Raw genomic sequence first — 19,604 nt, forward strand, 5'->3', positions numbered from 1 at the left:
GCTTTCAGTGAGCATGGCCGAGGGCAACATGCTTAAGGTTATGTCCATTTTGGGGCTTGGTACAGGGCCTGACTAAAGGCCATGACCTTCACCCAACCCAGGTGCACATGGCAGAAAGTGTTGGTCAGTGGATTATACTCAAATGAGGGCTTGGGACAGAGCTAGGCCACAGGCTGCGCCCTGATTCAACCCCACTTAAATTCAGTGCATAGGGTTAAGTCTATAAAGGAGCTTGGTAAATGGCTTAATCAAAGCTCAGTCCCTGCACTCAATCCCAGCAGAAGAGAGCTGACCAGCCCTGTGCCATACCCATGCTGTTGCATGTACAGTGGTTTATGTAGGTGTGGCAACACTTAAACCATGAGGCTAAAGTGTATGATTGGGGTCATCGAGGGACGAAGAGGAATATCATAGGTATAACTACTGTCGTGTCTCCCATGGACACCTCTGCTACCAGTTTATTTGCTTATGCTTTAGGACAGCTTGGGGGGGATATGAATAGCCATGAAACCTTATACCACAAAGGAACTATATATAGGCTGTATTCTATGGGCTCTGCCCTCATCCACTCAAAAAGGGCCTTCTGTGCCTGCCACATGGGAGCAACAGAGGAAAGATACGGTTGTTAGACCTATCAGCCTTAGGGGGGTCTTTCCCCAAACCTTTTTCCTATTTACCTACATTTTTGTGCTGAAATTCGTTTTCGCTGGCATTAGGACTCTGTACACTTTACCACTGCTAACCTGAGCTGACTACTTGTGCTTTCTCCCCTAAACATGGTTTGATTGTCTAACACCAGATTTGCATATTTAATTCACTTGTAAGTCCCTTGTAGTTAGGTATGCCATATAGGTAGCCCAAAGGGCAGGGTACATTGGAATTAAAACGTTGGGCATGTACTTTTAAGTTTTAAATGTCCTGGTAGTGAAAAACTCCTAAATTTGCTTTTCATTACTGTGAGGCCTGTCTGTCCTATAGGATAACATTGGGTTGCCTTATTACATTTAATAAGTGCTAACTTTTAAACAGGACCAGGTGTGCAGTTCATTTCTGCTATCTATGAAATTGTAATGAAAAATCCTCTATAATGGTGAAGTCGGATATTTCATTATGATTTTAAAAATTTCACTTTTAGAAAGTTGTCATTTTCCTGCCCATTTGTTATTGTAGGCTGTCCTAGGTTACATTTGAATAGGTGTTAAGCTTTGCAAATAGAAGGCTTAAGTGTGCCTGAATAATGGGCCATCTGCTAGCAGGATAGGGGGGCAAGGCTAAGCACAGTCTCAATTGCAACTGAAGAGGCTGTGCTAGGTCTTCACACAAATGGCTTACTACCTCCATATTGTCAATGTAGCCAACTTGGAGCCAGCGCAGGAAAGTCAGGAAATTTCATACACTTCAAATAATTTTTCTAAAAGCTTTTCCTACCTTTTGGGGGAAGGGCACTAGAGTATAAAAATAGGACCCTCAGTCCCAATCTTCAATTAACTCCTGGACTTGCGAAAGGACCCTCAGAGGACTGCCTGCTGCTGTGACCTCCTGTGCACTCTGAAATACTGTTTTGCTATACCTGGAAGGACTGCTTTGCTTCTTGGAGCCTGCCTTGAACCCTCAGATGGCAGCACTGCTGTTGAGTTCTGCATCTTTACCTGAATACAGGACTACCAGAGTGACTCAGAGGACTAGTTTGCGGGCCTGCTGTTCAGAGCAACAGGTTCACAAAAGGCTTCCACCATTTTGAACCTGCACCTGGACCCAGCCTGAGTGAGTCCTGAACTCCTAAGTGGTGTCCCACAAGTCCTGGACCCTTGGTTGCAGTGCCAAAGGGACCAAGATGGGCAAACCCCAAAACTGAAGCCTTCAAAAAAATTTGGGCCTAAAACTGGTCTGAGAACCCAGGGGAGACTCGGACCGGCCTGTTTGCCAATTTGTCCGAGGTGCATCGGTGGTGGGAGTCGTTTTTCTGCTTCTCCCACTACATTCTTACCAGCAACAGCAAATCCTGATCAGTGGTCCTTCGTCAAAGGGGTATCTGAGCCCCTGGAACTGTTTTTGGCTACAGCCTTCTGCTTTATCCCACTGGAGATTTTTTACTTCGAAAAAGAGAGTATGTCTGAACGTAGAATTTTTCACCGCAGCTTTGACCCAAGGCTTCCCGACGGCTACACTCCCTCCTCGGACACCTCCTTCAGAATTGCTCCACTGAACTTTACCATCTTTTTTCTCAAAATGTCTTCTAGGTTCGTGGGTAAACGCTGACAAGGCAAAATCCACTTCTTGTATCTGAACCACACTTCATTCATTTTTTTCGACTTTGACCTGGTCTCGAGTGACTAGATGTCTTCGTTTGACTCTTTGATCTTGTAGGCCCTCATTTTTACTATAAACTTTAACAATTCATAACCCCAGCTCTACTTATTGAATGTTTGTCATTTTGGTGTCAAATTATTTAATAAAATGTACTCTTTTTGTCTAAATTGTTGTGGGATTTTTCTTGTGTCGTGGTTTTACTTTATTACAGTTTGTGTGCTGCATAAATACTTTAAACGTAGCCTCTAAGTGAAGCCTGACTTTTTTTGTTCCAAGCTACCCAGGGCTAAACATAGGTTAAAATAGTCACTTATGTGGTTCGCCCTGCAAGGGATTGGGGCTGTTACTTGGCCAGGGCTCTATCCTCACTCATCCAACAACCTACATTCTCACAATGGTGTAAACCATATACAGAACTCTCCCAAAATAGATGGCAGTTTCTACTCCTTGGAGCAGAAAGGTCCCAGAAAGCTTGAGTGGCAGACCCTATGGTACAGAAGATAAATGTGTGGTAATCTCAGTTTTAATGTCTCTTCAGAATTTAACTTAGTTGAAAAAAGGAACTGTAACCTGCCAGTTGGAAGATGGTTTATTGGTGGTGGTAAGTATGCACCTACCTCCAATGACAAGGCCACTGACACTGTACTGGGGCCTAAAAAGGGTCTCAATAAATTGGTCCATTGCGCAACCCTTGGCAGCTGACACCAAGCAATAAGGCTTAATTTAGGAGACAGGCTTGTAAAGCATTTAAAATCACCAAAACAGTACATAAGTAAGACACAACACACAATAAAAATCCCACACTGATTTATAAAAATAGGAAACATCTTTATACTTAAAATGACCAAAATCCAATGTAGGGAACTGGAGATATGAATTTTTAAGGAATAAACACGTTCTGGTGCTTAGAAACCAATAGCGCCACTCAAGCCACACTTGACCGGGACAAAGACAGAGTTTCAGGCTGACTGCGATAGAGCCATGCTGAGATATACTAAGTGGGAGGCCCCTGTCAAAACTATACCTAAAGACTTTTTATTCAGAGAGCCCTGGCTGCTGTTTACCAGGCCGGATTCAGTGAGCGTTCGCCGACTTGACTTTCAGGGAGCTCGCGGTCGACAGATGGAAGTCGGACCTCCGAATTTCTTCAGTGGGACAAACCTGGAATCCAGACAGGGTCACCATTGAAGGTGGCCGACTTGGCACTCGCGGGCGGGTCGGTCACATTATGGAGCTTTTTTCCAAAAGTTCCCAAACTTCTGGAGGGCCTTCCAGAAGGTCTCCTTGTAGGTTCCAAGGGTCCAAAACACAAACCCAAGGTCTGTAATCCCATAGATGGTCCTTGGCAGCCCTGGAATGCACTTCCCACGTTTCACTTTGGCAACTCCATAAAAGTTCACTCGACGCGCTCCAGGAGGGGGACTCTGACTGGAGAAGAGTCATTTAAACTCTGTTAATCTGTTGCTGAAGGGAGTCCACTCCTTACTTCATTTTAAGGTAAGGCCAAGTCCTCAGAGCTGTAGTCCTAGATAGTGCAGCAGGCTGCCTTCCTATTAAGAAACCATAAAATAAGTCGGAACAAGAAGACAGTTGATTATAATAGAAGCGTCATTTACATGTCAGTGAAGCTCCAGTATCATTCAAGACATCTGGCTGCAGTTCCCGAGCTTTCACCATAATTCTCAAAGTACGATTATGCTCCAAAATAAACTTCTGGATTGTATTAATCTGTGGGTAGGTGGCTATGTTCTCTCCAAGTGTTTGTAGGCGGTAGATTCATTATTTTCTACTTTCAATTAATTTAGATGCAACAGCCTAACATCGATTTTTACTAGTCACATGCTTTCTTCGTTCATAACTTTAGAACTCCTTTTTTCATTTTACAACTTTTTTTGCCTTTTGTTCGAATATGTAAACTTGTTGTGTGCACGACAGTGCTTGATTTTAAGTGACGTCTGCAGTATTCATCATTGTCCTCCACCAAGCATGCAATATTCACCACAGTGCGCCGAAGAGCTGAATGTAGTGTAATGTTCCATTTTTTCATATTGTGCCTCTGTTTTTGTTTTAGGTCTTCCAACTTGCCTCTTGTGCACCTGCCTGATTACTACAGTTTACTGTGATGATCATGAGCTCGATAATATCCCACCGCTACCGAAGGCCACTACTCATTTCTACTCTCGTTACAACAAAATCGGCCGGATAACCAAAAATGACTTTGCTAACCAGAGTATGTATGACAAATGTTTAACAGAAAATATATTTTACAATCACGGGATAACAATTTCATCTCATATTAAAGGCAATAATCATGACGTTTTCTGCGATCAATATCACACAGCTTTAAGAAAGCATGTTAATGTGTTTAGTTGAATGTTGCACGCAGAGTAAAAGTGTTTTGAATGAGCACAGTCTGCTTACATAGAGTGCAGAAATGCATGTGGCAGTCTTTTTATCAAACCTCCCAAAAGGCGATGTACAAAAGAATAAGGCAAGATTGCATTTAGGTTCTCACTTAGGATATTTGCAGAGCGTTTGAGGAACACATGTAAAAACTGAATGTTTTCATCCAGCTTGGTGCACTGTCCCTCAAATATTTCAGCTAAGAATGGCTGAAAAACCTCTTCTGCAGTAGTGATTGAAGAATGGCAATTCAAGGCATAATAATATGTTCAGTGATAGCTGTCTGGAAGTTGTTCGGTTTCCTATGTGTGTGGCTGTTTTCCCTTGAGAGCAGTCATTAGTAAGCCACAGCATACAGCCAGTAAACAATTGGTATTAGATTGTTTGCTCCTACTGAGTTTTCTTGAAAGTTAATGCATTTTGCATGGCACCTTGGAAGAGTGTCTCAGAGCTGGGTAATGGTTACGGATTAGTCAGACCGCCCATCCGAGACATACAATACCTTGAACTTTGTAGGAGTTGTCTTGATGTTTTGTACGGTAAAGCATGGATGTAGCTGTGAGCATAGATTGGAAGGTTGTTCTGATACATAAGGGGTTGATGTCAAAGCACCACACTATAGGAAGCTAGTGGAGCCACAGGAGGGCTGGAGGGATATGGGCTGCTCTGCAGAGCCCCAGTGGAGGCAGTTGGCTGAACTTTGAATTCTCTGTAGATGGCTTATGAGCCAGATTGCGACTGGAAGTCCAATCATGAGGCTACCATTGCAGTGATTTTTGAGCCCACTGAGGAAATGCATTCTTGTGGCAAGATTTTCTTCAGGGTACTAAGGAGGAAGAAGCAGATCTCGGGGCTGAGCCGACGTAGCTATATTAGGTCCCTATTTGTATGTTTTTATGTTGTGACAGTGACTGAATTCCCTCCCCACCAACGCAGTGGTCCGCCGGCCCGATTTTGATGCAGACGGATCTTAAGTTTGGTCACGGCGGCGATTACTTCATCTCCTTCTGGCCCAACGTCTCTGACGGGTTAACGGAGAAAGGGCCATTGGAGAATTGGCTATATGTCAGTCCGCCCAAATAATATGGCAGTGAGGGAGAGTAAAAAATAAATAATGCCCCTTGCATTATTGTTTTTATTTTCATAAAGAAAATCCTGAAATGAGATTTTCTTTTTGAAAATAAAATAAACGGTTTGGTGTAAGGCCCCTTCGTGTTGACGGAGCACTGCACCAAATAGAGAAATGCGCTGACAGGAACCACTGTCATGGCAGTTCCTGCCATGTTTTATAAATGACTGCCAGCTTTGTGGTCATTCATAAATCTGACGGGCTGCATCTCCGTCAGGGCGATGCAGTAAATTGCTCCATCTCTCTGACAGAGAAACGAGCAGTCCGCCAGGAACACGATCATGCCCTTAGTCTGGACTTACCCTTTCATGGTCCACAGGGTGGGGTGGATATCAACAGATGATCAACAACGAAATGTGATGTGATTCATTTTGTCAGTATTTGGAGTGTGTCAGTGAGTGGGAGATCTCATTGATTTCGTTCTCAGTGTTTTCCTTCAGTTAGTCTTGCAGCAGTTTGTGCACTATCAAAAGCATCACCACCTTTTTTCATATTTCTTTTTCTGCCATAAATATTTGTGCTAAGCAAGATGATAATGTCCTTCATGGACATCAATTCACCGAAATGCTAGGGATAGCGGTGGTGACATCACATGCCTTTTGCATAGCTGCCAAAGTTTCAGAGCTCTATGAGTGACATTTTCCTGATTTCACTGTAATTACGAGTGACATTGCAACGACTATGAGTGACACTTTCTCGCAAGCAAAATCAAGCAATAAAGACGAGGGAAACATTAAAATATTAGAAATTACTCCCCTACCTCCTCCTTTGTAATTCATGAGGGACTATTTTTAAACACTAAAACGTTTGCTGTGTCTCAGCACAGCGCTGGAGGCAGTCAAATCTTTTGAGATCCTGCTTCAGCGGAGATGACTGTAAAGGGTTGTCTGTTCTCAAAATTGTCGCCATGTGGACAGGCAGCAAACTGGCGGAACACAGGGAACGGCATTCACTGTTGGCTCGCTGAGGGGGTGAAACATTATATGGTGAAAACTAAAGTGTACTCACGGAGGAGTCACTGTCAGTCATCACCACGTACATGGTACTCGCAGCAGCGGACTTACTGTCTGCACTCATAATCGGCGCTCATTCACCTGCAACTCACAATATTTACATTCTCGAATTTATATGTGCTCAGAGACAAAAATCTGTGCATTGACCTATACACGCCTGAGATTATCAATGAATGTGCACTCATACTCCTGGCATTGCCTCACATGTGAGAAGATTACCACAAAACATGCACCTTCTCTGTACCTTGTGAATGTGCACCTGCACACATGACATCCCGTGTACCACAATACACACACACAGGATTATCTCTTAAATATCTGCACAAATACCTGTGAGCCAGCGCTCCCACATTGAAGCAGAAGCATTTTAGGCAGGAGACCGCTACAAGCCATTTTTGGTTTTAAAAAATCGTGAGTCTCCGGCCTGAGTAGGGTCTGTTGTTATGTATGTGCAGATTTACTCACCACAAATGCGTGGCAAGGTATGTGCAACAGAAACTCGGGCTGATTGAAGCCTCATAGAGCTTATAAATTACCGACTTTAGACGTTATTTGTAACACGACAAGCACATAGATAAAAAAACACTTCAGTTCTACTTAGTAGAAGCTTGAATGCATGCTCCTCCAAAACCATCCTATTTACATATTTGCTCTGTTTACCTGTAGCTGAACAGCGACTTTTCTAATCAGCCCAGAGTATATATTTCCCAGATCTTCAGGCTTTAGCATAACACAGTGTGTGGTAGAATTCACGCATGGCCAGCCATGAGGTTATTGGACCTGCAAATCATTCCATTATTCTGATCTGCCTGGGCCTAAAAACTGATTGTGAACCGTGCCACGTGACTGGAGCTACTTTCACGTGTTTCTTTGGTTCAGGTTCGCATTGTGTAAAAGTACAAAAACAGACAACAAAGAATATTAGAGACAAGTGTTTTCAAAACACGAATAAGGTTTTTGAATGCCTCTTCTTACTCTCAAGATGGAAGTTATCCTTACAGAGGAAAGAAAACCATTCAGGCTACACACTAGAGATGGTCATTGCCACTTCTTTCTCTCAGGTCAGGGAAAACTTCACGATGGAAAGTTATGGAGGGAAGGACTCTTTGTTAGCCTCCATTCTTGTGACGTATGGATCGATCATCTCACAATTCCACTTTTATGCTTATTTTCCAAACATGGGATGTGGATCCTCTTTCTATGGTTTAATAACTGATTTGGGTTGATTTTCTTTCAAATGTCATTTCCTAAGTGTAACTCAGCATTTGTGCTAGGTGATAGCTCTCACAGCAGTAGCAATAGTGCTACCTCCAAGCAGAAGTATGTCGGACCTGTCAGCCTTACGGTGGTCTTCCACTTAACCTTTAGCCTCTTTCCATCCATTGCTTTTGCTGAAATTAGTTTTTGTTATCCGTAGGACTCTGTGCACTTTGCAACGACTAACCAGTGCTTCTGTGCTTGTGCTCACTACCTTTAACATGATAAAATTGGCTTGCATCAAATTGCCACATTTAATGTACTTATAAGTCCCTTGTCGAGTGGTATAACATATACCCAGTGCTTGTAAATTAAACACTACTAGTGGGCCTGCAGCACCTATTGTGCCACCCACTTAAGTTGCCCCTTAAAACGTGTCCCAGGTCTGACACGGCCACCTGAATACAATTTTAAACTGCCCTTTCGACTTGGCAATATAACCCAATCCTTAAACTCACTTTTTATTGGATATGTCGCCCCTAAGGTAGGCCTTAGGTAGCCCAGAGGGCAATGTGCATTGCAATTAAAAGGTTGGACGTGCATTTTTAAGTTTTACATGTCCTTGTAGTGAAAAACTCCTAAATTCATGTTCACTACTGTGAGGCCTACCTGTTCCCTAGGACAACATTGGGTTGGCCTATGACATTTACTATGTGTTAACTTTTGTTTGGGGACAGATAAGCCTTGCATGTTTGGTATCTATGAAATTGCAATAAAAAATCCTCTTTAATGATAAAGTTGGATTTTAAATATAGCTTTTTTTTTAAATGGCACATTTAGAAAGTTGCCATTTTCCTGCCCTTTGCCATTTGGTGCCTGCAGCCTGTCCGAGATTGCATAACTGGGTGTAGTTGGCAGTTAGACTTTGCAAATTCCTCCCAGATGCAGAATAGAGGAATTAGGTGTGCTGGGCACAGCCCCACTTGCTACTGAATGGGCTGGGCTCTGTTTTCACACAAAGGGCTTGTCACTACTGCATTGTCTCTGCAGCAAGCTTGGAGCCAGGGCATGGGAGGCAGGAAATTACACTAAAAAGAGAAACTTCTAGAAACTTTTCCTACTTCAATGAAGTCACCAGGTATAATAATAGGGCCCTTGGACTCACTCGTTCATTCATGTTCTCGACCTTTGGAAGGACTCTCAGAGGAATGCCTGCTGCTGTAGCCTGCTGTATAATTCACAAGACTGATTTGCTGCAGCTGGAAGTACTGTTTGTTGCATGGAGCTTTCCTTGAACCCTCAGAGTCATGCCCTGATGCTTGAGCCATGCTTCACTTAAACCTAAGTCTACCAGAGTGACTCCAAGGGCTAGTTTGGTGTCCTCCTGTTCAGAGCCACATGGACAAAAAAGGCTACCACCATCTTGACACCGCACCTGGGCACAACCTAAGTGAGTCCTAACCCTCCAATTGGTGCCCACTCCCAGTCCTGGACTCTTTTTGGTGGTTCCAAAGGTGCCCAGATAGCCAAAGTCCAAAACTTGGGTCTTAAAATATTTTTGGCTAATACCTGCTCTGAGAACCGAGAGAAGACGTTTTCCAACCTGCTTGTCTATACGCACAAGGTGCCTCGCCTGTTAGCCTCACTTCATGGCAGCTCTCACTGCATTCTTCTCTGCAGCTGCAAATCCTGGAAGTTTTTAGCCTCCTGTCTCATCCCGCTAGAGATGCTCTACTTTCATAAAAGCAACTAAGGGCCACATTATGATGGTGGTGGGACTGCCACCATCAGGGAGTCCCACCGCCATCGGACCCTGCAGGACCGCTGGCCACATTATGATAGTGAGTGGATATAGGGTGGGCGGACAGACAGACGGACACACATTCGACGGGCTCAAGGAGCCCGCCGGACTGTCGGATGGTCTGCAATCCCTACAATGGTGGCTGTGCCTGCTCAGGCACCCCCATGGGGATTATAATGGCCCTTTCTGCTGGCCGTTTCATGGTGGTTAACCCGCCATGAAAAGGCTGGCAGAAAGGGACTTTTGGGGCCCCTAGCGGACCCCACTGGCCCTCTGATATGGGCCCTGGGGGGCACCTATAGTGCTCCCTACATATCCTTGCACCATGTGGCAGGCACAGTATGGTGCCTGCCACATGGTGCCGGGATATTTTAGATGAGTTTTGTATTGCAGCATGTGCAGCACATGCCACAATACAAAAGATGCACAATGCGACTGCCGTGAAGCTAGTTGCATCAAAATGCGGCCAGCGGGACCTACGACTCCTAGTCGGGTGGTCCTGTTCCCGCATCGGACGTCCGCCCGATATCATAATAGGCCCTTAGTTTGAATGAAGAAATCTACACCACAACTTCACCCTGAAGCTCTTCAATAACAATGCTTACTCCTCCTATACCGCTTACATGTTTGCCCTGCTGAACTTTACCTTCTCAGAACTTTTCCTTCAAAAACTTCTTCTGTGTCCGAAGGTAAGCACTGACCGAACCCAATCCACTTCTTGTATCCAACCTGCGTCCAATCGCAGCCAACCATATTTTTCAACTTTGGCCCATCTCACATGACTAGATGTTCGTGGTTGGCACTTTGATAATTTTAGGTGGTTTTTACAAAACATTTAGATGTTTAGACAAAATATTAGCAAAAAATATTGCAATAGAAAAATATTGTGGCAAAAATATCAAGGTATCAAAAATATCGTCAACAGGAATATCAAACTTTTTTTAGTGTTGTTTCATTGAAAAAGAATATCGACGTAGAAAATATTGTTATATGTAATAACTATTGTAAGTGTTATTTAGTATGTATTTTATTATATTGTGTTTGATTGTATATGTTTATTATTGTTTTTTATTTCTGTTTTCAGTGAGATAATTTTGTAGTCATGGAATGGATTTAAATTAATATTTTTTGTTGTAATAATGTCTTTATAAATAATTGGTTATATATTTTTTTAGTAGTAGAATATTGATTTTTTGGGGGTTCAAGATGTTGAGACTTTTTGTAAATATATATTTGAAATTAAATGTTAAGGTAATAGATTTAATGTTATGCAGATTGATGATTTATAATTTTTACAATTATTTTGTTATATTCATATGTTGATGCATTTTAGTTTCATAATATTTCAGATACATATTAATGGTATGAAATATTTTTTAAATTAAAAAAAACGTAAATGATATAAAATGTTCAAAATACATAACTCAATTTTTAATACAGTAAATATTTAAAAATAGTTTTCTTAAAATTTTAAAAATTGTACAGTATAAAAATAATTTCAATACTTATTTATGTTATTATTTTTAATCTCGTATCATGAATTTATTTATAATGTTATTGTTGAAAGTTTAGGAATGGTAGTAAATATGTTTAAATATATAGCAATTATTAATTAAAATATTTTTTATATTTTAATATTTAAATATTATATATAGATTTGTAGTTTTGGTTAGTGTATTTTTAGATAAAACTTTTATTTTACAGTTAAAATAAATATGAGTGCTTATGGAGCATTGATTGTGCATTTAAAATGTTACATTTGTATTACCTAGTTTAAAATGTTTTATTTTGAAGTGGATATTGCAAATTTCACTTCTGTAGCGTCCAACACCTTCTTCAAATAGCCTTCAAATGGAGTAGAAATAGCAAATGTCACCCCTTTAGTGTCCAACGCCTTCCCCCTGTATGGATTATATTGGAGTGGGAATAGTAAATGTCACCGATTTAGTGTCCAACACCTTCTTCAAATTGGTTTAGATTGGAGTGGGAATAGTAAACTACACTCCTTTAGTGTCCAACACCTTATCCAAATTGGGTTACATTGGTGCGAGAATAGTAAACATCACCCATTTAGGGCCTCATTACGATGTCAGTCAGACTGCATTCTGACCGACTCCTTGTCGGAATCGGTTCTGATCGACTCAGGTTGGCGAGTCCGACCGACCGATTACGATGTTTCCGATCGGTCGGACTGCCATTGGCTTCAATGGGAGCCTGTGTTCTGACCGACAACACAGGCTCCCATTGAAAAATGGGGTGGATTCTGAAAACCTTGTTTCCTGTCGCAGTCACCCCGTGGTGCCTGCCACACTGTACATGGTTGGAAAGAAGGGTCCCGTTGATAGCACCACAGGCCGCAACCGGAGGCCTCCGGGTGAAGGGGGGGCCTGCTTTGGGCCCCTAAATCAGCTTCCAACAGCTGTTTTGCGTTGGACAGACCGATTCGGAAAGGCTGTCTGAATCCAACATCGGTCGGAAACACAGTCCATAGACCTGTACGATTTGGCTCTGGCCTACTCGGAGTCTCCAAATGCCGGTTGCAACCGAGTCAGAACGACCGAACGGTTACATTCTATCATCGGTCAGTCTGAAATGTTACTTAGTCAGTACGAAACATGGGATCTGACACGGGTTAGGAAAATCCGAATGCCGTTTGGAGCCTTTCCGATCAACATCGTAATGAGGCCCTTAGTGTCCAACACTGTAGCCCAAATTAGTTTATATTGGAGTAGCAATAGTAAATCTCACCCTTTAGTGCCAATACCTTTCCAAAATGTGTTTGGATTGGAGTGGAAGTAGTAACTGTCACCCCTTTAGTGTCCAACACCATCCTCAAATTGGTTTAGATTAAAGTTGTAATAGTATTGTATTCTATTGTATGTCGAACTTATATAGCGCGAGCTGTCACCCTACGGGTATCCTGGCGCTGTGACTTAGACAGATGACATCAACAAACTTCAAGGCCTGATTATCAGTGGGAAGCATTATGCTCATTCCTTGGGAACAGCCAGGTTTTCAGGCTCTTTCTACAGCATAGCAGGGAGTTAGCTTGTCTAATGCTCTGAAGTAGCTCATTCCATAGGCGTGGAGCCGCAATACCAAATGCTCTGCCTCCCATCCTGGATTTTTAAATCTGGTAGTCTTTACCAGATTTGCGCTGGAAGAGCAAAGATGTCTCATGGGCATGTACCAAGTAAATTTCTCCTGCAAAGATACAGGGCCCATGCCATGTACTGCTCTGAACACAATACATAGAGACTTAAAGACTCTTTCCTTAATAGGCAGCCAATGAAGATCCCTCAAGGCCAGTGCCGTAGAGGACCTGCGCTGCCTGTTTAGCACCAGCTTTGCTGCTATGGACTGGATTCTCTGCAACCCTTGCAAAATGAATTGTGGTGCTCCCAAATACAGGGAGTTGCAATAGTCCAGTCTACTCAGAATTATAGTCCTCACTACAAGAGGTCTAGCATCGTTAGGCAACAGCGGAAGAATCTGCCGAAGCGCTCTCAACAAGGCAAAAAAGACGCTAACGTTTTGTTAGCCTGAGACTCCATTTGAAGATTGTCATCCACCATGACACCCAAGTTACCCACAGTTTTAACAAGAACCAATGGGTCATCCCCAGGAGTGAGTTTAAACTCTAGCGGCAGGTGCTGGGACATTTTAGCAGTAGAACAATATACCACCTCTGTTTTCCCCCCATTAAACTTCAAAGAGTTTTTCCTGAGCCAACTAGAGGTCTGGTGCAAAGATTCCTGGAATGTGTCCATGGTCACTGCTTGCTTCCCTTCCAGGGAGAACACCAGATGGGTGTCGTCAGCGTAATTGACCAGGTCAATTCCAAAAGACTTGATAATAGGGATCAGAGGACGCAGATAAATGTCAAAAAGAATGGGGCTTATTGCAGAGCCCTGCGACACCCCATGGCGTACCGGAGACTTAAAAGAGGCGAACGGTGTCATGGTTACAACCTGTTGTCTTTCTGATAGATACAATTGCAGCCACTTCAGAGCTCGTCCTTTCACATCTATTTTTTCCAGTCTTTCCACCAGTACTGCATGGCTCACCTTGCGGCCGACATGTCCAGTAGCACTAGCACAGATGGATTACTATTGTCGGCTCGCATTCGCAGGTTGTCCAGTACGGTTGCCAAAGCTGTTTCCGTTCCATGTCCTGGATGAAAACCAAACTGATCCCTGTCCAGCAAATGGTTATCCTCAAGATAGCATGACAAAGATTTGCTGACAGCCTTATCCAGAATTTTTATTGGGTATGGCAAGAGAGATATAGGCCTGAAGTTTGCTGGGTTTCTTGGGTCCAGAAAAGATTCCTAGAGCACGGGGGTCACCTCTGCCTGTTTCCATACCTCTGGAACCACTTCTTCTTCTTCTTCAGATCTGCCACATCCAAGGAAATAACTCTTGCCTAAACTCATTCCAGATCCTATGTGGAAGGGGGTCTAGGGGAGAACCAGAGGATACACTTTGAGCAAGGCTGATGAAGAGCTCCTCAGTAAGGAGTTGAAAATACTCCAAAGATGTTTCTAGCCAAGGTTCCTCAGCTAGTTTCTGAGGTAATTCATCCTGGCAACTGGTGTTACCAGGATCAAAACCTCCAACAATTTTGGTGATCTTTTCATTAAAGTGGGTGGCAATCTCATCGCAAAGTTTTTGCGATGCAACCACTTTATTGCCCGTATAAGCTGGGCTGGAGAGATCCCTTATAATGTTGAAGAGAGCTTTTGTGCTGTTAGGCTCATGCAGGATAGATTTGGTGTAAAAAAGTGCTTTGGACCTGGACATAGTCTCTTTATACCGAGCCTGCACCAGTTTCAGCTCTTTCCTGTCTGACTCTATGTATGACCTTCGCCACCTCCTCTCAGCCTGGCTACATGTGGCCCGCATTAATTTCAGCTCCTCGCTGTACCAGGGGGCTGAGGGTTTCCTTCTGTTCTTCATTCTTCTCACTGGAGCACGCAAATCCAGGTTTCTGGTTATATGATTACAATATGTTGGATAGTTTTTTCCTACTGAGTCATTAGGAACAAAGAGAGTCTGATTCGGGAATGTTGGGTCTGTTCTATTTTTTATTAACTTGGCCAATTCTCTTCCCTTACGATAGGTCACTGATCGATTGCTGTTATTCACAGGACTGGGCAATGTAATCCTAAAGTGAATTAAGAAACGGTCAGTCCAGCTTCGAGGCAAAACATCGATCACCTTCGTCTCAGTCAGGAGATCCAAAATATGTCCTCCTTGATGAGTTGGCTGTTGTACCAGATGGCCTCAGATCTCTCAGATAAGTCCCTAGAAGCCCGTTATCCCATAGATTAAAATCCCCTAGAAGCATCATTCTGGTGTGAGTTAAGGTCAGAGCAGTTATGGTATCGAACAGTGCTTGGTACTGGGTGTCTAGACCTGGAGGTCTATAGCAGACCATTCCTGTTAATAGCCTTCCTTTAGCCTCTTGCAGTGAGAAGTCCAATAGTTCAATCCCAGCGACGTTGTCAACCTGCAATAACGCAAAGTTCCATTTTTCTTTGAATATCACCGACCCCCCTCCTCTTGACCCTTGGTTTATGAAACATTTTGTATCCTCCTGGACAGGCAAATCCTAACTTTACAGAAGAGTCAGTGCTAGTCCAGGTCGCTGTTAAAAATAAGACATCCAGATCCATGTCCTCTAACATTATCGACACCTCCTGATAGTGCTTTAACAGGGACCTTCTATTAATCAAGCCACAGTTTAATATAACGCTCTCATGTGAAGGGGCTACTTGATGTTTCCCCATAGCACCCCTCTCACTGATGCTGAGCAGTTGTTCCTTGGAATAACTTATCCTGTCATACCCTTGACTGGAACGAGCACCATGGCTAAAATTAAATGTCACCTCTTTAATATTTAACACCTTCCCTAAATTGGTGTAGATTGGAGCGGGAGAAGTAAATGTTAACCCTTTTTGTGTCCAACATCTTACCCAGATTGGTTTTGATTGGAGTCAGAATTGTAAATGCCAACCCTTTAGTGTCCTACACCTTCTCCAAATTGATATAACAATTAATTTCGGGTAATAGGAATAACGCCTGGCGCTGGTTATCTCAGTTACTGGTCCCCACCAATATTTTATTTTTGATATATAATCAACAGTGCACTGAGAATCAACTGACAACAGTAACTTCTTCTTTATCTTCTCTCAAGATTTCTTTGATTCTTTCTTTAAGTGTTCTTTCAATATAGCAAGCAGCCTCCAATACTGTGATTAGCCGCAAACAGCCAACAAGTGTTTCGCGCCCAAACTTGCTTTTTCAGGGCTCTTAAATAAATATCTTCTAGTTCTCCATGTCCTTTATCTTTGTTCGGAATACCATTTTACTGGATAATGTACTAGTTTTGTCTCATTACTTCTTTTGAACTCTACCTCTTGTTTTCTTACACCGGATCAGTGCTTAGTTCCCCTTGATATATGAAAACACTATTTTATGTTATATATTTCCAACTTTTATTTTCCATTGTGTAAAAGATTTTATATTTCTCAAAGTTTTCTTATATACATATTTTCAACATTATTTTAACACTAGTATAAATTAAATATTTGTACATATCTTATCCTGTTATTTAATTTATATTTGACAGTTTTATAACATTTTATCAAATTTTGTGACATATTTGACATGTTTAATAATTGTTTACATTTTTTAAATACGTTTAATCAACTTTTTTACAAAATGTCCCATTCATTTCTATGGGGAGATAGCCTTTTTTGTTGAATTATTGGCCATGTTTTTTTTTGCTACCTTCTACTTTTTAGCCTGTTTCTTTTTTTTTTTTTTAGTATATTTCCACAGAACCAGGTCGCAGTAAGATGCTGCTGTTGATCGGAACTGGTAAATCCTTTGTTAAGGTTTTTTTAAAGGGTTTTGAAGGTGGAGGTGACTAGAAGTTAGTTATAGTGTTGTTTGTGGGTTTTTGTATATTTAGATATATTAGTGTTAGTGTTTGTGTGTTTCTCATTAGTTTGAAGCTTTGTGTTTTCATACACTATTTTTGTAATGCATCAAAATGTTAAATTGTGTTATATTAGTTATATTTTGATGATTAACTAAGTATTTATGGGAACGTATTGTGTTTTGCAGTATTTATTTACTTTGAGGTTTTTGTCTGTGAACGTGTCCTATGGGCATTAGAGGCTCCGTTTTTTTAAATGAAATAATTATTGGTTTATAATAAACCAATGCTTTTTAGTTTGAACTACTTTTTTTGAGTTTCCTGAGGTGTTAATTTTTTAAACTTTTTTTGAGTTTTTTATAGTTCATAGATACTTGGGATTGTTTCAAGTAATTTCTATTGGATTCATTTTATTTTTGAACTTTTTTGGGACTATTTGGACAATATTATTACCATTTTTGAAGGATTTCTATTGTTTATTACATGGGTACATAGATAGACCTGCAGCTAAAGAACAGTACGTTTTATTTATTTCATTTCTTTTGTATGGGAAAAGTGATCCCATATTGTTTGTGCAAATATGTGATTGATATGCGGAATTGTTTAGTTTATGTGTTGCAATTTTTTTATGTTATGGATTGAGTTTGTTTTGAACTTTCTTAGTTGGTGATGGTTACATTTTGTTTAAAAAATGTATATATAAATTTGTTATTTCAGTCTTCCTTAAAATTGGAATTTTAATACTTGTTTTGAATGGTGTAATAAAATATTATGTTTATTATTCTGAATGAAAAATAGTTTGAATGTTGTTTAGAATTTGTCATAATTTTTATGACTTTAGTAGATTGCTATTTATTCTATAATATCCCTTGGGCTATGATTTCTCAATAATCCTCTCCTTTATTATGTATGAAGAGTTTGACTTTAAATTGTAGCATATCATACATTCTTTTGGTTTGCTTGCTACGTTTAGTGCCAATTTGGTTGACAGATTGATTCATTCATAGTTCTTGGTAGCTTTGCTCTTTTTATACTGTGTAGGTTGAGTTCGGCCTATTGTGAATTGGAAGGCACTGTACCAATCCATCCACTGCATGTTGATTTTGGCTTCCTGTTCCAAGGTGCTGTCATAGACATTTCACCAAGATATTTAGAATTTGGGTTGGTATTTGTGTCTGGAGCAATGCCAAGTGTCTTCGAAATAGTCCATTATATGACTCAGTTTGTCTACATTATGTCGGTAGAAATAGTATTCTAAGAGTAAATGTTAGTGGTTGGCTAACTCTGTGACCGGGACAGAGGGTAGAGCTATAATTTTGCTCTTTACTTCAAAGGCAAATTCTGCACTTAGGGCCTGATTACGATGTTGGGCAGCATACCGTAGTGGTCTGAAACTGCTCGACCTTAGGTCGGCAGTTCTGCAATCAGTTATACAATGCGACCACCCATAGGAGGGGCGCAAACATGCATTTTTCAATGGAAGCTTTATCAAAGGGTGGAAAAGGCCAGCAGCACAAGCTTCCATTATAAAATCTTTGTTTGCAAACATCCCTGCATCTTGTGGCAGGCACCTCACAGTGCAGGGGTATTTAGGGGCACAGCCTCCACAGCGGAGGGCAAGGGGGCCGTGCTATGGGCCCCCAAAAACACTTTCCGACAACCTTTCTATGTCAGAAAGGCCTACATGAAATAGCTGTCAGAAATCCCGAAGGCAGAGCCAAACTTGGCTCTGCCGGCATTAGGGGTTATGGTGTTTTCTGACACACCTACGGGATCCTCGAGCCAGTCAGAAGCGCTGCGGACGGTCCCTCCGCCCGATGCCTCCACATTATGAGGGGCGAGAGGACCGCAATGTCAGATGTCGGGTGGACCGCACTGACGGTCAGTCGGTTACAATCCACCCAACATTGTAATCAGGCCCTAAGTGAAGATTTGTGAAGCTATCTCCATTTCCTTTGATCGAAATGACAGTAACAACCTTGTATGGGTGTGTAGGGGAAATGTGTGGAATGTTTGAATAATGGTCTGCTCAAAGTCTATGATAATTTTTTGTCGGGTGGTAGTTATTTGTTTTATGTTTTAAAAATTTATTTGGTGGTCATAGTAATTGCAGCTTTGAATATTTGGTTGAAGGGTATATAACAAAGATATATTTATGTTTTGATATTCACCACATATGGTGTATATCCGACTGAATGGTTTGGGACACATTTTGAAGGTCCCATCCATCATCCATGTTTAACATTGGCTAGGTTTTATTAAGTTATCTGCTGTAGAGAATATTAGGATTTATTTCTCATTACTTAGGTTGTATTGTAAAAGGAAAGGTTTCTTATTATCTATAACTGTGAAATCTCCAGGTAAGTATATGTCTTGGTATTTTCTAGGGGCAGGTGGGGTATCACTAGTGGCTTTTTTAGTTTGTGCAGTTAAACGTTTAAAAGTGGATATAGATGGTAGATGTCCTGTTATGTGTTTCAGGACATTAGGTTGTCTATCTTTAAGGATCTGGGTTGTGGATTCCTGGGAGCAAATGTATGTCTCTCTTACATCTTGCAACATCTCCCTTACTTCCCCTTCTTTCACATTTGGGGGTGGTTGTGCTCTATTACATTAATTACAACATCATCTTTTGTTGCTGCCCTCCCATAGCATGAATTAGAATAATATCTAGTACATTTCCAGTTTATATTTTCTGGCGATGCAATTTCTTGGCTGTAAGTGTAGCCCTGGTCATTTGTTAACTGCTTTTCTTTCTGTGAAGTGATATACTTTGCAGCCTCCGTCATTGTAGCTGAAAGTAGTG

The 19,604-nt window shown here is 41.5% G+C and overlaps 1 protein-coding gene across 3 annotated transcripts in view; it reads left to right on the forward strand.

Annotated features, from left to right (window-relative positions):
* EPYC (epiphycan) overlaps positions 1–19,604 on the forward strand; it is a 165,277-nt gene that overhangs the window by 123,608 nt on the left and 22,065 nt on the right. For all 3 annotated transcript variants that reach the window (XM_085653021.1, XM_085653019.1, XM_085653022.1), the window contains one exon: positions 4,382–4,540. In XM_085653021.1, the coding sequence (XP_085509147.1) occupies positions 4,382–4,540 (159 nt within the window). The remainder of the gene's footprint in view (positions 1–4,381; positions 4,541–19,604) is intronic.

The sequence above is a fragment of the Triturus cristatus genome, chromosome 4_1, assembly GCF_964204655.1.
Source record: "Triturus cristatus chromosome 4_1, aTriCri1.1, whole genome shotgun sequence".
Classification (NCBI taxonomy): domain Eukaryota; kingdom Metazoa; phylum Chordata; class Amphibia; order Caudata; family Salamandridae; genus Triturus; species Triturus cristatus.